The 19,511-nt window shown below is 43.6% G+C and overlaps 1 protein-coding gene and 1 long non-coding RNA gene across 10 annotated transcripts; one reads left to right on the forward strand and one right to left on the reverse strand.

The window, feature by feature from the left end:
- Positions 1 to 3,260: 3,260 nt before the first annotated feature.
- On the reverse strand, positions 3,261 to 12,906 carry FBXO48 (F-box protein 48). 2 transcript variants are annotated; one of them, XR_007777059.1, is made up of 3 exons: positions 12,628 to 12,906; positions 12,281 to 12,408; positions 3,647 to 3,778 (listed from the first exon to the last, which is right to left on the reverse strand). XR_007777059.1 is itself a non-coding variant. In XM_009096240.4 (2 exons), exons 1-2 carry the CDS (start codon positions 12,895 to 12,897, stop codon positions 3,617 to 3,619), a joined length of 432 nt encoding a protein of 143 aa, XP_009094488.1. In that variant the 5' UTR covers positions 12,898 to 12,906; the 3' UTR covers positions 3,261 to 3,616. The 2 variants fall into 2 exon arrangements, 1 of the variants encoding a protein (XP_009094488.1); XM_009096240.4 differs by lacking the exon at positions 12,281 to 12,408 and having other exon boundaries at positions 3,261 to 3,778.
- Positions 12,907 to 12,964: 58 nt separating this feature from the next.
- LOC127059366 (uncharacterized) lies at positions 12,965 to 18,923 on the forward strand. 8 transcript variants are annotated; one of them, XR_007777063.1, is made up of 5 exons: positions 13,118 to 13,816; positions 14,610 to 14,758; positions 15,442 to 15,568; positions 17,306 to 17,484; positions 17,625 to 18,923. It is a non-coding gene; the product is annotated as an uncharacterized LOC127059366 (long non-coding RNA). The 8 variants fall into 8 exon arrangements; XR_007777062.1 differs by having other exon boundaries at positions 17,694 to 18,923; XR_007777067.1 differs by lacking the exon at positions 13,118 to 13,816 and adding an exon at positions 12,974 to 13,098 and having other exon boundaries at positions 17,306 to 18,923.
- The last annotated feature ends 588 nt before the right edge of the window (positions 18,924 to 19,511 follow it).

The following is a 19,511-nucleotide window of genomic DNA, read 5'->3' on the forward strand; positions in this document are numbered from 1 at the left end:
CTCTGCTGGCTTCTGACCTCACCCCTGATGTCCAGACACTACTTTGATCTCTAAATTCCATATTGGCTTGCCGGTTTAGGGGTTCATTAGCTGTTGTTTGGTGGGGGGCTTGCCCCATTGCATTTTGGCTCTAAATTTTTTTGCATATCAATTTATTTGCATATAAATTTATTTGCGTCTGGGGTGGGAGGATGCCATCCTCCCACCTGGCCGCAAGCAGGGTGATGCTGATACAATAGAGTGAATTCTCAACAATAGATGGCTAACGACCTGATACTTAACAGGTGATTACAACATGCAGCCAACAAAAGCACTCCTCTCAGCCAGAACTAGTTAAACTTGTAATTCTACAACCTTAGGAAAAAAAATGGGTAACCCCTTTTTTTTGTTCATAACAGTCCCCCCTCTTTTTCTTTGATCGAGCTTAAACTTAAGCTCGCATCAACTTGCAATTTCTGATTCATGAGCATAGAATTTACCAGGCTTGCTTCAGTAGCATCGTGTTCAAAGCACAACCAGGCTTCTTCTACAGGGCACTCTCCCAGGAGTTGCTGCCCAAAAGTGGTGGTGTTCTGGGCCATCCAATACATTTTCCCTTCCTTTTGACAAACAGACCAACTGGGGGAGCTTAACACAATTAGGTTTAAAGTTGGTGTGGACTCTCGACAAGGAACTTCTTCCTAGAGGAGTTGATAGCATTTACAGCATGGCACTCCTGGGCTCCCTAGAGCACCAGCAATTAAAGAGATCACTACTACCCTTCCCAAGAGTCTGGTATGGGTCATTTTACACAGCCTGACAACCAGCCTTGCTTCTTGGGGATTTTACTTAGAAGTTTTCCAGCCCTTTAGAGTCCCTTTTACCCATTCCTCTGGTTAAACCTTTCTTGGTCTGTCCTTACTAATTTGGTCTGTCCTGGGGGGCTACTCTGTAGAGGACTGACCTGGAGTCTTTGGTCCTAATCAGGGGGAGCTTAACCGAAATTGCTTATTAACAGTCTTAACTTTTCAGAAGCTTCTTTTAAACACAGAACTGTCTTAAAACACTTTAAGATATGTTATGGTTCTGATACCAATCTATTTCCTCATACAGTTCATCAGCTTTTTTGACTCTTCCTTCTGAGAATCAATTTTTAGTCTTTTGGTCCTTTTATAACAGTATACCCTGGTGAATTAACTTGTGATGTGGTTGACTCCTGTTCTGAGTTAGGGGGTGAGTCATGTGGAATTTAGTCCAATGCTAGAAGGTGAGAGGGAGAAGGTAAATCCTGGTCCAATACCAGAGGAAGACTGTGGTGTGGATTCTGGCCCAATGCCAGAGGGAGAAGCTGATGTTGAATCCTGGTCCAATACTAGAGGAAGACAGTGGTATTGAATCCTGGTCCAGTACCAGAGGAAGACAGTGGTGTTGAATCCTGGTCCAATTCCAGAGGAAGAGGCTGATCTTGTACCCGGTCCAATGCCAGTTTAGGTGTTACTGGCCAGTCCTAGTGCTATTGGATATCCCTCCACCCAGCTGTTTTATCCAACTCTAGATGCCTTTGGGCATTTTACTATACCCTCTGTTACTTTGTTGAGACAGGACTTACTTGCTCCTCTATCTACCAAAAATTCAAATTCTTCATTTAGTGGTCTCACGTTAAAGTTTATCAACAGCTTCTCTAGATGTTGCATCGGGTCTCATAAAGTGTAAAGCCCTTGACCCCCCCTAATCGTCACTTCTAAAAATCCCTGCCTCCTCCTGGTGGTGGACCCACACACCTTTTTGTTACCTCATATTGCAGGGTAGAATTGCTTGCCCCCACACTTTCTCTAGCTACCGCAACCATGATCCTAGCTTTGGCCTTTGCTCTTTCTTCTTCCCTCCTTAAATACATCTTCAATGCTTCTCTCAATAATTGCTCGGGATCAGTATCCTCCCGAGCTGTCAGATAGTGACTCAGTTGTTGACACATCCACTTGCCCAACACCAAGGCCATCCACCTTGCACCTCTAATTCTGGCCAGACTTCTACCCAGTAGCGGATCATCTTAACCTTATCTAATCCCTCCGTAGCCTCTATAGAATCCCATCTCTCTAACAGTTCCCCTAAGGGACTATGGGGAGGTATATTCCTCAGCCTCTTGCCAGTCTTCTTACTATTACATTCTTCCATTTTTCTCAGGTCCCAACAAAAACTCACAAAGGTGCCTCTCCTTGAAGAGAAATACACCAGCAGGTACCTATTTGAGGAGTTCCAGCCTCTTCTACTGAACTTCAAATTTGCCTGATGTTCAGGACTTCATACTTAGACAACTGCCTGATCTCTTGACTGCCTGACTCCCAATGTCAGGTCTTATGTCTATCAGGACTTAACCCATGAAACCCTGGCGTAAGAGCCTGGTCCGTGCCTGACTCCTTCTGTCAGGAAAAACAACTGCCTGATGTCTTGACTGTCTAACCTTACCAATGTCAGGTCTTATGTCTATCAGGACTTAAAAACCCGGCCTCCTTCGCCAGGATCTGTGCCTGACTCCCTTTGTCAGGACTTAATTTGCCTGCAGGGCTTTGTGAGGTTGCTCGAATCCTTCTCGAGACTTAAGCTTTGCCTGAATTCCCTTGTCAGGACTCCTGGGGTGCATGCCACTCATACCCAGGATTTCCTCTGCACGGCCGGAGTCGGGGGGGGCTCTCTCTCCCCCTTAGGAGGCAACTCACTCATGCTAATTCCACTCGCTTCCCTTTGTTCCCAGCTGGCCCCCTCGCGGGAGTCCGGAAACGCGGTACTGGGAAGTCCCACTCACTTCGAGGATCTGAGCTGCCAGTCCTCGTCTCATTCACACTCACACTCGCTTGTCCCCACTCCCGCCGCCGGATATTTCTCACCAATCTGGCGCTCCTCTGCATCACTGGTCCTGAGCTGATCTTCTCTGGTCCTGATAGCCAGCTGTCCCGGAGGTCCTAGGGTGGGCAGCTGTCCCGGTCCCAGTGTCCTCTTCAGGCGTGGCTGTTCCGGAGAACCCCCAGCTGAAATAAAACAGGGCAGGAGCTCTTTCTCCTTTTTGATGTCTTTTTTAAAAGTGATCAGCTCGAGGTTGGGAGTGGCTGGGCTCAACTCCTCCCCTTCTCTCTCGCTCTTGGCTCGGAGGGGAACGGAGCGTTTTGCTGCCCAGAGGATTCTTTCCGGTGTGTGGATTTGTCCCTTCCCCAGCCTTCCTTTGAGGGCTCTCATGTGCTGCTGATACCATACACTTCATGTTAAAAGGTCAAACACACTTTGGGGGTTTTTGGGGGTTGGTTGTTTTTCTGTTTTTTGTTTGCTTGTTTTATTTTTTAAAATATAAAAATCATCTCTTCCAAAACAAAAAGTGCAAAGTGAAATTAAAATCGGCATATTTTTGACAGTGCAGTAGAATATTAAATTTATAAATATAAATTACAACTGAATATTTAGTTGTTTTTAGAATTTTACATAAAATTAATACAGTAAAATGCAAATTAAAAAAAGACACCCATAATTTTTTGGCGAAGGTTTCATCACAAATTCATAATCAGTTCAAAATCAGTTTTACAACTGCTGAACAGTGTGTCTGCTATAGGCAAAAGCTGTCTGAGTTGCAAGAATCAGCACTGGTTTATCATCTCTCAAGTTCTGCTTCCAAGATCTCTCCCCACGTGTCGGCATCCATTGGATACATGCTTTTCTCTGGCAAACTGAATTGTGAAGGAATGTTGCTGTATTTCCCACTAAGCCATTCTTGCTTCACTTTGCTTTTCCAGTAGTTTCTCAACAATGTAATCTGGTGGAAAAACATATAGTTAGATCTCGGAAAGGAACCAATTTAAATTGCATTCAATATAACAAGTTTACACTAGAAGAGAAGTGCTAGAAAAGGGATTTGGAATGTGTCTTTGGATATCTAGACATTAAGTCCAGGAAGGGGCAATGCTGACAAGAAGCAGAACTTTTCTGTTCCTGCCTCAATTATTTGGTGGTCAAGATGAAAAACCCAAACCAGGAATTTGTTTTACTCCTTAAAAAAGGGACCTTCCACTTTCTGTTTAGGCTGTGACCTTTCTTTTGTTCCGAGGCTGGCTAGGTTCTTTTTTTCTGCCAGCCTTTAAGGGCAAGAAAACATAGACTTGGTGTGTTTGTAGCTTTTATTTCAAATCCCCTCCAGATAGAACAGACAATCAGTGCAGGGAGCTCTGGAAATTGCTGTGCAAGGGTAGCAAGACCTATACACTGAAAGGGTAACCATTATCTGCTCACAGCTGTGCCTCACACTGCAGAAACTTTACTGAAATGTCAGAGTCCAGTGGCTGCTTTTGTTTCATTTGCTGCTGCTTCTCTCCTTTCAACCCTCCAGTGCTCTCAAACACACCAGCTAAAATAAGGTGGGAGACTGTGGGAATCCACAAAATCAGAGGGTTTTGGAAAAGCTGCAAAAGGCAGGCCTCAGAAACAGCAGAACTGTGATTAGAGCTAAGCAGTAGCCATGAGATTGGTCAGCAGAAATATTATTTAAAAAGTAGAAAAGCAAGGACGAATAAAACAATTAACACTTGTCTAGGATAACTTCCTAAGATGCACAAAAGTTTATCTAGCAAGATATGAGGAAGTTTGAAGTTTAATAATGGAGCTCTGTGCATTGTGTTTTAAGGCTTACAAGCAGGCATTGTATTGGAAATAAGCAAGCATTGCTTTAGCCAAAGGTACGTGTGCTTCTAGTGGTTGGATGGAACTGCTGTCAATATGCTTCTGCTTTGTGTGATTGGTCAAAAAAGTTATAAAGTAAGTTGTAACATTAAGTTCTTTGTCTGCTGCTTGGGATGTGAGCTGCTGGCATCTTCCCATTGTCACAACCATGCAGTGAGACTGATGCTGAAAAATAAAACAGCTCGAGGCACGTTCCACAGCAGTCCTGTCCAGTTCGTGATTTGTACATAACCCCTGGCCAGCGATAAATGGTGCTCCTCTGTGAGGAACTTAGTTAGACTAGAGCATTAAAACAGAAAATCGTGAATAGAGGATTAAAAAAGCAAATCATGACTAGAGGATTAAAAAAGAGAAAATTGTGGATAACTCAGTCGCCGGACGCCCAGGCTGTTAACAAGAGGAATAGATCATCCCTTTTGTTATCTGCACCTGATGTCCTTGAAAGTAATAAGTAGTAATTTTAGGAGCTTTTAGGCAACGTGATGGGAAATCATCTATCTAAAACAGAATGGGATGTTTTTTACCGGCTTGAGAAAATTTTACAGGATAAAGGACGTTCAGACAGCTCAAAACATGAACTAAAAGACTTACTAATCTGGGTAAAAGCGAATACTCAAAATATAGACTTGCAGTCTGCTTTTACCTTTGATTTTTGGGACCATATAAACTGGAAACTTTATAATCTATTCACTCTCAAAAAGGAAGAGACTGTGGTCAAACCAATGCCTGTCTCTAGAGCTTTAATGGAGAGTTTTAAACTAATTGATCATAATAGAGACTTTCTCGAATGCCAAAACAGAACACCTGGTTCTGAGACAATAACTCCTAGTTGTGCTGAGCCGTCGTCCTCTTCTGGGGGGATCTCAGGTTTTGTTTGGGGTTCCTTCCCTTCTGGCACGTCTGGGGTTTCTCCAGGCGGTGTGGATAGTACCCCGATCCCCGGGAGGGGGGAATCGGATCAGCTTCCTGCTTCGTTTGTGTCCTCTGTCTCTTCCGGGATTCCCTGTGTCACTGATGCTGTGACAGGCTGTCCTCCCATTCCTCCGCGGAATCCTCCACCCCTGGAATGCCCGGGAAAGCGTTCGGGACTTTCGTTGCATTCCGAGACTGTTGGGGGGTCGGGGGTCATGTTCTGGGAAGGATGGGAGTCGTGTGGGTCTGGGAAATGAGAGTCTGGGGAGGCTTTGCAGATCCGGGGCTGCTGTTTCTGTGCCCTGTTCCTGTCCTAGACAAACTACGGCTGGATCTTGTGCTGAGGTTGTGCCAGCAGGGTCTGCCGAGGCGGGCTGTGGATCCGCTCTGCCTGGCAGAGGGGCGGCGGGGATCACTCCTGCCACTGCTTCCCCTTCCTGGGAAGACACCCCCTTAGATCAGGCTTAGGCGGGCAGATTGCTTGGCAGACCTGAGAATTCTTTTCGTATAGATCCCTCCCAGGGTTTTTGCTGTTTTTGATTCCCCAGCCTCCGGATGCAGTCAGTGGGGGGGCTTTGGATTCGGCTCTGCCTGCAGAGGAGCGAGCGGGGGCGGGGGGGGGGGCGGGGGGCACAGAGGCGCTGGGCAGCAGCCAGGGGCCAAGCGGGGCCAGGATGGCTCTGCCCAGAGAGATGCATGGAGGGGATGCAGGAGAGCTCAGAAAAGTTTCTGTGGAAACACAGATCGTTCAGAGACTTTGAGGTCTGGCTCATTTGCTGCTGGGGGCGGGGGGGGGGGGGAACAGCATGTCGGGATCACAGCTCGGAGCTGGGGATTTTCCAGCTGCATCCCCGCGGGCTGGGATACGGTGTGGAACTTGCAACAGCTAACTGGAAAGAGTCACAAATACGAATTCTGGGTCTGCAGCTCGAGAGCAGACCAATTCATATGACTCTAATGAAACCAGATTTAGTGAATTGAGACGTGATTTATCAGGCTCTGGCTCTCTTCCTGTAACCAATACAACAGATTCCTCGGCTGCTACCTCCATTGCAGGGGGGGTTGGTGGGAATGTGGAGCTCTTCTCCTCTGCCCTTCCTGGCAGGGTTCCCGGGACAGCTGATGACACTGACAATACTACCTGTTCCCCTACATCAGACACAGGAGTGGTGAGAGGGAAAAACAAAAAGCAATCTAAATCAGAGGCAAGCACTCCATTGTAATTACCTAATTGGTCTAATATTATTCAAAATTTAGAAAAGGATTTGTTTTCAAAGGAACAATTCCTTGCATTACCTGTAGGATATGGTTGTAATGATGTAAATCCATGATTTGAATCTCTCACCATGATATAAAAGAACTCCGCCAAGCTTTGAAAGAGAGTGGGTTCTTCTCCTTATTTTGATAGTGTGTTGAAAAGTATATTTAATTCTTATGACTTAGTCCCTGCTGATTGTTGCTATGTGGCATCTTTGATTTTAACCAATTCACAATATATTTTATGGGAATTACAATGGAAAAAACTTCTTAGGAAATTGGTTGAAAGATATGAAAATGCTCCTTATGATGAGTTTGATGTTCCCCAATTAGCAGGTGATTCACCTTACCATAGGCCAGAAAATCAAGCAGTGGAATTGCCTCGCTCTGTACTAACAGATATTAAAGATGCTGCTAGGGAAGCTTTATTTTCAGTTGAGCCAGCTGGTACCCATGTGAATGCTTATACTACTATCAGACAAGGTGAAACAGAATCCTATTGTTCTTTCCTAGACAGATTAACCCAAGCAGTCGAAAGACAATGTCCAGATGAACAAGCATGCTCCTATATTGTTCAAAACCTTGCTTCTGTAAATGCTAATGATGAATGTAGAAAAGTTATTTTAACTCTACCTGATCAGCCTCCAACTGTAAGACAGATGCTAACAGCTTGCAGTAGGCTCACCTCACCACAACATCTTGCTAACGTGCAAGTCAATGCTTTTGGAAAGCAAATTGCAGAATCTCAAGAAAATTTGGCACAATAAATAGAAAAATTTTGAAAGGCCCTAGAAAAACAAGCAAAAATTTGGGAAAAGTCTGTTGGTACTGTATAGTTGGACTCTGATAACAAATCTTGTTGCACAAGCTTTTTCTCCAGTTTGACAGAACTATCCAAGATCCATGATTCTGCACTACATGGATGATTTGCTCATCGCAGCTCCAACACAGACAGAGATGGAGCAAACTCGTGCTAGTGTTGTTGCTGAAATCCAAAATGCTGGACTTGATATTTCTACAACAAAAATCCAAGAAGTTCCACCCTGGAAGTATCTGTGATGGAAGATGACTGAAAAAACAATTACACCACAGAAGATACAGCTCCGGACCAGTGTCAACAATCTGCAAGACTTACAACAGCTTCTAGGAGAAATCAATTGGGTCAGACCTGTTTTGGGAATTACCAATGATGAACTGGGTCCATGATTTGCTGAGAGGAAGTTGCGACATCAACTCTCCTAGAACTTTAACACCTGAAGCTCGTGCAGCCCTTGATAAAGTCATGGAAGCTCTCCAAAGACGACAAGCTCACCGCTGTATTCCAGAGAAGCCTTTCTTTTTTGCAATTTTAGGAGAAAAAAATGCAACTTTGTAGTCTCATTTTTCAGTGGGACCCTTCTGAGATAGATCCTTTGTTGATAATAGAATGGATTTTTCTTCCCTACAAGTTTCCAAAGACTATCTTCACAGTTTTAGAGATGATAGCACAAATTGTAATTAAGGCCAGAACAAGATTGTTAGGTTTGGCAGGTCAAGAATTTGCAGTTATCTATTTACCATTGAAAAAAGATTATCTTAATTGGGCAATGCAAAATTCTGATGATTTGCAGTATGCATTGTTGAACTTCCCAGGTGTTTGTTCTGTTCATTACCCAGCTCACAAATTATTGCAAGCAAAATTGCGTTTTAGAGAGAAACCTAAGTTAACTGAAGAACCTTTAAATGCAGTAACTCTCTTCACTGATGGCTCTGGCAAGAGTCACAAATCAGTCGTAACTTGGTTGAACAAAAAAACGCCTGACATTCCTTGTTCATCAGTGGAACCTGCAAAATCAGATCTCTGATTTTTAGTTATTTATTCTGTGTGTCAATTGTTGTTTTCGTAGAGCTGATTTTTGGCAAAGGCGCGGTTTTTGTTTTGATATGTTGTAGATCCCCTCTATTGGATTTTCAAAGGTGAAACCTTATTTTAAGGTCAAAAAGGCAAAATTCTTATATTGATGGGAGGATTTTTTGTCAAAAGTTAGCTTGTGAAAAGGATGGAGCAAAATCAAATTATGTGCTGTTGTTGGTGGGTTTTAATTGCTTCTTGTAGTGCTGATTTGCCTATGGAACAACCAAAGACAAATGTTTGGGTGACCTTAGCCAAGGCAGCAGGCTCGGATACCATATATTTGTCTAATTCGGAACCAGAAAAGCCTTTCTCAACCTGTCTGGTTGGTGTGCCAGCAAATTATTTGCCTTTGATCAAAAACCACATACAACATAAAAATCTAATGTTGAGCCTGGTGAAATTGATAATGGGAGCAATTTTATATTGAATTGGAACATCTGCGTCAAAGAACTTCCCAAAGCAGTATCTGAACCACAAGAATTAGAAATCCTTGGTACTTTAACAATGGATTTTTGCTTTACATTTACAGCTAATGATTGGAGAGAAGGTGATCCTCCAAAGTACAATGTTACTCCCCATTATTTTGCACACAGAAATTTAAGTTTTTGGTGTAATTATTCAAACAGTTGGGATGTGCTTTCTGAGGCTGACCAATATCCACGACAATTGCCAAAAGGGTATTGGTTCATCTGTGGAGATAGGGCTTGGCAGGGCATTCCATCACGCCTTGAAGGTGGCCCATGTAGCATTGGGATGCTCACTGTGATAGTACCTAATGCTAAAGCAGTCATGAAAAAGAGACATAGGGGAACAAGAGCTGTTCATCATTATGATGAAAACTGTAGGAGTGATTTCATGCCTTGGAAAGCTGCAAAAAGGGTTTCAGCAGGTTTGTTTTTACCCGAACTGGCTTCAGCAGTGGCATTGAAACAATTGGATTGTGTTGGATGTTAGCTGAGTAAACAGACTAATGCCACATGCACTGCAATCAGTGATATGTTGACCAATGTTAATAGTGTTAGGCATGCTACCCTTCAAAATAGAGCAGCAATTGATTTTCTTTTACTGGCACAAGGACATGGTTGTGAGGAATTTGAAGGATTATGCATTATGTATGAACCTGTCTGATCATTCTGAATCCATCCACAAAAGCTGAAAGATTTGACAGCTCAAATTAAAGAAGATGGTGGGTCCTGGTTAGATGATTTGTTTCAAGGATGGAGCTTTGCACCTTGGCTAAGGGAACTTTGTAAGACAGGTCTCTATGTATTGGGTGTTCTGGTAGTTGTATTAGTAGTAGTACCTTGCATACTCCGGTGTGTGCGACAAATGATGGACAAAACTATCAAAGAAGTTTTTATCATACGAGAGAGAGGTAGGAAATGGATTCACAGAGAGTTCTTGGAATCTTACAGAGATGGTGGATGAAGGTATAGGCTTAGAAGAAGGTTTTGAATTAAGACCTTGGAACCAACAAGACTTTTTCGAACAATGACTCCTAATTATTGTCAGGCATGATTTATGCCCTTTGAACTGACTAGATTTTCACAGCATTAAATTGCTGTGTTGTAATATAGCAATGCTTAAGGCAAGCTAAAGAATGCTTTAAGTAGTAAATAAGCAGAAATATTAGAGCAAGGCTACGAAAAGCAAGGTAGTAAAAAACGACATGGTTATGAAGGTTTCTTTTTAAGTGAACCAAGAGGGGGAATCGTGGAAATCCGCAAAATCAGAGGGTTTTGGGAAAGCTGCAAAAGGCAGGCCTCAGAAACAGCAGAACTGTGATTAGAGCTAAGCATAGCCATGAGATTGGTCAGCAGAAATATTATTTAAAAAGTAGAAAAGCAAGGACGAATAGAACAATGGTCTGTGTATTAACGCTTGTCTAGTATAACTTCCTAAGATGCACAAAAGTTTATCTAGCAAGATATGAGGAAGTTTGAAGCTTAATAATGGAGCTCTGTGCATTGTGTTTTAAGGCTTACAAGCAGGCATTGTATTGGAAATAAGCAAGCATTGCTTTAGCCGAAGGTACGTGTACTTCTAGTGGTTGGATGGAACTACTGTCAATATGCTTCTGCTTTGTGTGATTGGTCAAAAAAGTTATAAAGTAAGTTGTAACATTAAGTTCTTTGTCTGCTGCTTGGGATGTGAGCTGCTGGCATCTTCCCATTGTCACAACCATGCAGTGAGACTGATGCTGAAAAATAAAACAGCTCGAGGCACGTTCCACAGCAGTCCTGTCCAGTTCGTGATTTGTACATCGGCCCCGGCCGGCGATAGACTACCCTACAGCTGGCCCAGAGTAATATGTGGAACCATCTATCTGGTCTACCTGATCAGGTCCTGATCTATCTCAACTTCCAGGCTGGGTTCAACAGGGAGAGATCATTCAGCAGGTTCTGGAGCTAAACCTGCTGCAAACTCCTCAGAGTAGTCTGTGTGTGGGGAGAGTTTCTGAACAGTTTATAAAAGCTCCTGCTCATTTCTTTTCTATTCCCCATTTTTTTCCTCCTGAATGTGTGTAATTTGAGGTGTATTGAGACAGCACTATTGTGAAATACAAAGCTGTGTTTCGTGTCAGGTACATAAAAGCAATATGTGTATTTGTGATCGCGATATGTGTGGAGTCCAACAATGGGACAGTTGGAAATTCTAATAATTACTGAGGAAAGTAAAGCGTGGGAGAAGGCCTTTGAACCCATCCTTTGTTTGCAATTAACCTTGGTTGATTTAGGAGCATTTGCATTAAAGTGTTAAGGACATTGCTTTTTGCTTGTAGTCAGGCCTTAAAGAGTGCTGCAATAATAACCTTTTTTTTTTGAAGCATAATTTTAGAATATTGCTTGTATCCTTGAAACTATAGCTTTGGAATATAAATAAAGGAAATATGCTTATCTAATGCCTTAACAAAACAGAGAAAAACAGCTTGAGAAAGGAAGTTGAACATCATCTCAAGGATTTGTGGTTTTGACCAAGGGAAGCTGGACATCACTGTTATGAGATTTATAGTCATTGTAATTAAAAGGTGAACCTACATCTGGGGAACTGGATTTCACCAGATGGGATTCGTCTTTATTCTTGCGGAAACCCGGACTAATATTTCGGAAACTACTACTACCATCTGCGGATCCTGCTTTTTGGGACACATCCTGAGAAAAACTAACTCACAATAGTGTATAGAATTGTGATGTAAAAATTGGAAAATAGAAACTGCTGATGAGTAAAAAAATTGGAATAGAAACTGCTGAGAAAGCTTGAGTACCCCTATAAATACCTGTAAGCCCCAACTATCACCATGCAGTTGGAGGGAAACTGCCCCCACTGTACCCAGCACTGTGTTGCTCATACTTTACCACATTAATTAATAAATTGATTGCTGCTTGAATATTGGCATAGTCAAGCTTCTTATTTTTAACACTATCCAGGATGATTTTTCAGGAAGTCATTCCCAACCAGCAGATCTATTCCCACAAAATACAACCAGAGAGCACACACCGCATATCGGAGTTCAGTTACCTAGTCCCTGCCGGCCCTATGTGCGGGAACGTGGGCTTCGGCCCGTTAGGGCTTGTGCATGACGAAGGTCAGCACTGAGGTTGTGCGGAGCACCATGAGGACAAATGCTGAGCCGGACAGGTTGTGTCCTGAGTAGGAAAAGGCACAGCTTTGCTTTATCTCAGTGTATTTTACCAGATGTCCGTCTGCCGGGATGCGCTACCGAGCTACGCTGTCACGGCAGCCGTTCCCCCCACAACCCTGGCATGGGTGTGACAGGCTGATGTAATTTCCTTAAACTTTTCTATTGGCCCCCAGCATTCTCGTTTATGTCACTGCCGGTGTTCAGCTGCTGGACGTGGATTTACCTTCCAGGAATAGCCGTTCCCTCGGTCGCAGTCGATCTCCCGGTGGCAGACGGCCCGCACGGCCAGGCAGTGGCGCCGCCACAGCCGCTCGTTGCTGTCGATGACGCGGTGCCAGCGCTTGCACGTCACGGACGCGTGGCACAAGCTCTCGACATCCAGCCCACTGAAAATCCGGGATGTGATCTCGGGAGGAAGGGCAGACACGAAGTCACCCAGTCCTCCTCTTCTTCCCTCGGCGCTGTCCCGGCCGGCAGCGTGTTCCGCGTCCATCCCCGCCGCCTCGGGGTGGGGAGGCGTCACTGCGGCCTCTCTGTGTGCGGGCGGCCGCCGCCGTCAGCGCTCTGGGCTGGGTGCCTGCCTTGCGCCATGTCCCCGTCGCCCGCCCGCTGAGGGTGTGCGCGTGGGGCGTTGATTTCGGGGTGAATCTCCGCAGTTTCGGGACCACGGAGGCGGCGCCGCCGCGCGGCCCAGGTAAGCTGTGCGTCACGGGGCGCGCGTCATCAGGCGGCGGCGGCTCCTGCCGGGCTCGGCACCACCTCCGTCCTTGTCCCGGCGGCTCCGGCAACCTCGAGGTGAGGCCGGCCCGTCCCCGCAGAGCCGCGGGCCCGAGGTAGCTACACCCGCTCCCAGGGCTGGAGTGGTTCTTGTCCGCACCCGTGGGGTTCAAGGAGGAGCGCTGTAGCCCCGAGGCGGCTCTGCCGTGGATGGAAGAGGCGGGGAAAGCTCGGCTCCAGCGGAGGGCAGCGAGGATGATTGGAAGAGTGGAACATCTCTCGTAGGAGGAAAGGCTGGGGGAGCTGGGCCTGATCAGCTTCGAGAAGAGACGGCTGAGAGGAGACCTCATTCATAAGTATCTAAAAGAAGAGTGCCAAAAGGATGGACCAGGCTGTACCCACAGGTGCAGAATTATAGGATAGGAAGCAATGGGCAGAAACTGATGCACAGAAGTTCCCCCTGACTGTAAGGAAGAACTTCTTTACTGTGCCGTGGCTGCACATCTAATAGATTGCCGAGAGAGGTTGAGGACTGTCCCTCCGTGGAGATATTCCAGAACCATTTGGATGTCATCCTGTGCCATGCGTTCTGGGGTGATCCTTCTTGAGCAGGGAGCTGGAGACAGATGACCCCCTGTGGTCCCATTGAACCTCACCCATCCTGGGGTTTTGTGAGCCCCTGCAGAGCTGAAAGGGTGAGGGCAGAGCTTAGCCTTTGGTGTTTCTCTTCACAGGGCGACAAAGAGAAATTTCAGCTGGTCAGTGTGCCATCTCTGCAGTGCAGAAAGTTTTGGAAGGGTTGGCAGAGACTCCCCAGTGATTCTGTGCAGTGAATTCTCCAACAATTAGACTTGTTTTTCCCTCATTATTTGTGCTGGTGAATTGGATAGTGAAAAGGCAATGTTTTGAAGGAAAAACAGTTACAGTTTGGGTGTGCTTTTATAATCTAAAAAGATTTTTAGATGTAGTGGCTCTAAACTGTGGCTTTTGAATCTAGCACCTGTGTATCTAGCGTCACTTCAGTGCTGCAGGCTTTTAACCTGTAGTGAGAACTTGCTGGGAAGTGCTTGATTCATTGGGCATCTGATCCTGAAAACTGCATCTTAAAATTGTTGCCTGACTTTTAGAGTAGGATCAGATTCTGGGGAGTTGTGCAGATTTACCATAAAGCAAATTCTAAGATGCAGTTTCAGCTTTCTCAAAGTTTTGTCATGGCAGCAACCAGTGTAAATTATGTACTTAAGCCCCAAAACAGCACAGTTGTGGTCAGCAGTTATTAGAGAGTCTATTGTTCAAAACCCTTTAGGTGTGAGGTAAAAGGAAGGTGCATTTATTTCCTCTGTAAGCTGATGTTAAGAGGATGTTGATGGTCAGTTTCAAACCGCATTTGTTAATGGCAAGCATTCAGACTAACTTTTGAGTTTGAGTCAGAAATGCATGTTTATATTTGTAGTGTGTGAGTAGGTAAAATTGATTTTGTTTTGTCAGAAAAAAATCAGGAGGCTGATGCAAAAACACCAACTGTTCATGCTGTTGAGATGTCCTGTATTCCATTGTTAATGGAACCAGCATGTTCCAGCTCTAAGGTACAGGGAGCTGCAAAAACAAGGAATAATGCTGCTATCTCCAGATTTTTGGTGGGTGTTCAAGTTTTTAATGAAATTTAATATTTGTAAGCATGTGTTGAAAGTTAAGGAGCTGTTATGTTCTCTATACAAATGAAATGTCAGCCTTTGCTGTAGTTGAGATCCCTGGGGTGGACTGGCTCAGGAAATTCAAAATGATACTGTTGTTTTCCATAAATAATTAATGTGACTTTGGTGTATTTGCATTGTTTTTACAGAGATTTAGAGTCTGGTTACTTTCTGGAGAAATAAATTGTAGGAATTTAAGAAAGACTTTTATGTTTGCGGAGTTTGGGGTTTTTTTTCCTTGGACATATTTGTTAATGTTAGTTTGACTTTTGTTAAACTTGTTCTTTCTGTTATATCTATGTAGGGAAACTCTAGAGCAAGGTGGTGGTAAAGCTCTTCTATGAATGTTTCAGTTTGTAGCCTTTTAGATATTTATTCCAAAGATCTAAGAAGTTCTGTTTTATTTTGTTTTGGTTTTACTGCATGAAGGTTCCTATAAATATTGTTTTTCTGAGTGTGTGGAAACTGCAAAAAAAATTAAAATATTTGAGCAATGGTCCCCATACAAGAAGTAGGTGGTTACCCAGACTGCATTTGAAGGGCATAACTGAGTACAAACTGTTGTCTGGTTTCCCCCCACTCTTCTGTAACTGGATAAAGGCACTAAACAGTAAATGTTCTTTCAGGTTCCTCTTTCTGACCATAATGAAAGCAAAGAGTCAAAATCTATTCAAAGAAAGAGAGTGCTTCCATCTTGGATATTGGAAAGAGATCTTCTGTTGCAGAGGGTTTCCAAGCCTGTTACGATGGGAGGTAGGTTTGCAGTGTGATAATGATTGCGTTCCAATATGCATTTCTGTGCTTTGATATACTTTTTAAAATTATAATGGTGGTGGTAGGAAATATTAATTTGCTACTTCTCTTTCCATGCTCAGTGTGGGGCCAGCTGACTCAGACTGACTTCTGTTGTCTCCTTTGTCATCAGCCCTATGGGTGTGATAGAGCTCTTTTTCATCACTTAATTTTCTTTCTGTTCTTTTTGTTTTTGATGCTAGGTAATAAACTCTGTTTGTACAGCTGAGCATTGGACGTTCAGGAGCCCTTTCCTATAAACTTGCCGATTTTGTATGAAAATTCTAAGTAGTTTCTGTCTCTTTAATTCCTAGAATTCTCCACACTTAAGTCACTGATGTTTTGCCTTTCTGAATTTAGATTCTTAATTTCACAGCTTTTAAAGGTAGATTGGTTTGGGTGGTGATATTTGTTAGTTTTTTAATCATTACTGGATCAAACTTGGTTTAGTCCAAAGTTAATTCCTAGGAGGAACAGTTCATTACAGTCTGATACCACCATAAGGCTAAAATAGTGTTGCATTCCCTCCTGTTCTTCTGGGAAAAGAAATTGCTGGATGTGTCATGTGCTGCTGCTGCTGCCTAGCAGCAGAAGGCTGTTTTCAGTCACTGTCAGTGGGACACATGAGGTGCCTCTGCATTGACACAAGCTTAAGAAGACTTTCTAACATGTCTGTGTTTGGTCTTGGGAGCTTCTAAAACTGCCATTAGGCAAACTTTCTACATGGCATTTATTGCCCTTGTAACTTTTATTGATGGAACATGAAGGCCAAAGAAGTGAGAGGGGGAAAGTATTTCTGTCACTCCCTGTGCTGAACACAGCACACCCCACCCTCTTTGCCCTTCTGTGGGGAGGTGTGAAGTGGTGTGGGTGCAAACTTGAGTTTGCTGATCAGTCCAAGTATATGAACTGTGGCTGGTGAGTGTGTGTCTGCTCCCCTGTGTGCAGCAGCTCTACTCTAGTGACTCTTTCCAGCTGCTCTTTCTGCTGAGATGCTGTTATGGATCTTAATATGCTGTTAGATCTTAATATCCAAGCAAGCCCACAGGAGTATGTTACGCAGTGTCTGGCCAGTTGCTTCTTGCCTCCTGTTGTAAATACAGGGGTCTGTGTCCACTGATGAGGGCAACTGTGGCTTTAAAAATCTCAATTATATGCCATCCACCACACTGCCAATTCTTTTCCTCAAAACTTGTCTGGAAAAAAATTATAAGATGACAAAGAAAATCTGTGTTTCGGTATTTTTTTCTTTCATCTTCCTTCTAAATCTAGACTGTTCCTTCCTGCCATATTTATATAAAAATTGCATGGTGTTGAGTCCTGTACTGTTGTAATAGTTTTCTTATGTTTGTGCTTTTGTTTTGTATTTTTGGGGGAGTGAGGTTTGTTTGTCTATTTGTTTGTTTCTTTGCCAGTATTATATTTGCTGTATGTGTGAATATGATGCTTATTTCCAAGACTGAATGTTTTGGTTTTGTCAGTGTTGAGATTAGGAGCTGTGTGGGTGAGATGTGTCTCAAGGCCTGACCTTGAGGGAGCTGGGGATACATGCAAACATTGGAACTGGTTAAAAAGTCTTTTTCACAATTGCTGCTGTTTCTCATGCCATGTGCCCAGTGTTCTGCTTGAATGATTTCTAGTGTCAGGATTTCACTAAAAAGTTGCATTCCAAAAGTACCCTTTTTCTTTTTTTTTAAGGTAGTAGAAAGAAAACAGGCCAAGGAAGGGGAGAAGGTCTTACAGAGTCATTAAAATCAGCAGTACATGTACAGCAGAAAAAAAGATTACCTGCTGAAGAAACTATAGAGGATTTTGAAGGTGGAGAGCAAGATCAAGAGAAAACAAGCTGCCTTCCCATTCCTATTCCTTTATTTCAGGTAACTTCTTGGCTCAGGGCAGAGCCATGATACTGCAAAAAATGAGAATGTAGTTGGCAATGTCATGTTGAAGGTTGGGTCTACAACATAACTTTTTGTTCTATGTGTTCTGATCATGATTTGTTGTTTTGAAATACCAGTCTTTTGGATAGCTCTATAGCAAGGATCATGGAAGCCTCAGAGATTTGGTTTTCTGCATTTCCTTCAAGGGATCTGGGACTTGGACCTCGAATGTCCCACGGAAGTACCAGACTGAGAACTTTGCAGCAAGAAGCAGTATTCCGGCCTCCTGCTGAGAACAGATTTGCCCCCGAGCACGCAGCATGGGCTGGATAGCTCAGTCCTTAGGGGACAGACTGCCCGAAACCTAAGCCGCTCTCAGCCGCTGGCTACCTTTAGCAAGCGTAACGTTTATCAGCTCTTTTTGGTGATTATCAGCTCTTTTGAGTTCAGCTCTTTTGCTTGCTGAGGTGTTGCACAGGTCAGCCGGCAGGCAGACGTGAGAGAGGAGAAGGCCATTCTGGTGTTCCACAGCGATGGCTTTATTGGGGGTCTGTGAAGGTTTCCAGCAATGGCTTTTCTCACCAGAATGGGCTAAATCAGCCCATTATATAGGGCAAGGGGGGATCAGAAATTGTCCAATAGCAGAGGTTAAGGAGAAGTGACCTATGGGATTACAGAGAGATAAGCTGGGGTCCAAAAAGGCGGGAGAGAGGGGCTTCTTTTGCTGTTTCACCGTGACTTGGCATTTTAAGCCTCTTCCCTCCACGGGGCCCAAGCAGGCCCGGAGCCTGCTACAAAGCAGGAGCACATGGGCCAGAGCACTGCTCCTAGGAGTGGCTGGTGCATGCAGCTTCCTTTTCTGACAACCTTTGGGGATAGGTGATGGTGTGAAACTGATGCAATGCAACACTTATCTTTAGGAAGGCAAGTCTTAGGTACTGGTAATAGGGAGTAGGAGTCTGTATGTGCGCATTTCTTCCCGAGTCTCTTGTTTGTGAAACATTTGGCAGCAATACTTTTGGAAAGTATTGCTTTATAAAAAGAAAAGAATGTTCTGAAATAACAAATAGCAGTTATACTGTGTCAGGGAGAAAAATAGAGAGAATTTTGTAAATAGGGAGAATCAAAATGTCAGCTTTGATCTTCAGGAAATGTTATGAAACTCTACTTGTTTGCTTGCAGCAAAAGAAATATGCTTTGTAGTCTGCCTTTGTATTTGCTTTTAGTTCAAGGCCCCTAAGTAGTTGTTTCTGTGTGGTGGCAAAAGCGTGTTAGAGCAAAGATTATATGTTAATTCTAGTTATTTGACTACATTTCTATTAGCCTGTAGCAAACATTTAGCAAGTAAATGTAACTCATAGTTTAGTTCCTTCATTTATGAATTTGAAAACACTGCTTTTGAAAGAATTAAACTTGATGCACACCTCTTGCTCCAAGGAGTCTTCTTGTCACCTTCTGTCACTGTCACTTTCTGAGGTGGCCAAATTCAAAGGAGCTGCTGTTATTCATTAGAAGACAACGTACTCTGTGTGTGTTGTAGCTGCCTTTATTTGTTATCGAGGAACTTGCCCTCTGAATGCTTTCAAAGTTTTTGTCTGTTGCTTACATTTCTGAAGCTAGCAGAATAGGGAATTAAAATAAATCTACCACCACCACCCTTTTTAAGGGCCACCATAGAAGAGGTATAGTAGACCTGAACTCTCATGTCTGAAACTGGAACTCAGAATTTTTCTTCCACAATTCAGTCCTTTTGCCTTAGCCTGGAGTGCAGTTCTCTGCTGACTGGGGGTGTGTAAATCTCTCCCTAACTGTCAGAGCAAGGGATGCTCAGCCAATGTTTGGATTTGTTTGTGGGTTCTTCTAAATACTTTGCTGTTTGTTTATGAAAATAAGTATTTTTCCTTTCACTCTAAGCTTGTAAATCAGGCAGCTAAAGACCTGCATCTGTCTTTTTTTTTCTTGAGTCCTGTCTCCTATATTTTAATTAAGAATTAAAATATAGAATTTACAAACATGTTATGTGT

The sequence above is a fragment of the Serinus canaria genome, chromosome 3 (assembly GCF_022539315.1).
Source record: "Serinus canaria isolate serCan28SL12 chromosome 3, serCan2020, whole genome shotgun sequence".
Taxonomy (NCBI): domain Eukaryota; kingdom Metazoa; phylum Chordata; class Aves; order Passeriformes; family Fringillidae; genus Serinus; species Serinus canaria.

Excerpts from the sequence above, each read along its gene's own strand:
- FBXO48 (XM_009096240.4), bottom strand. The coding sequence starts at position 12,897 with ATGGACGCGGAACACGCTGCCGGCCGGGACAGCGCCGAGGGAAGAAGA. Across the intron at positions 3,779-12,627 it reads GGAACGGCTATTCCTGGAAG|ATTACATTGTTGAGAAACTA; the intron begins GTAAATCCACGT and ends TTTTTCCACCAG.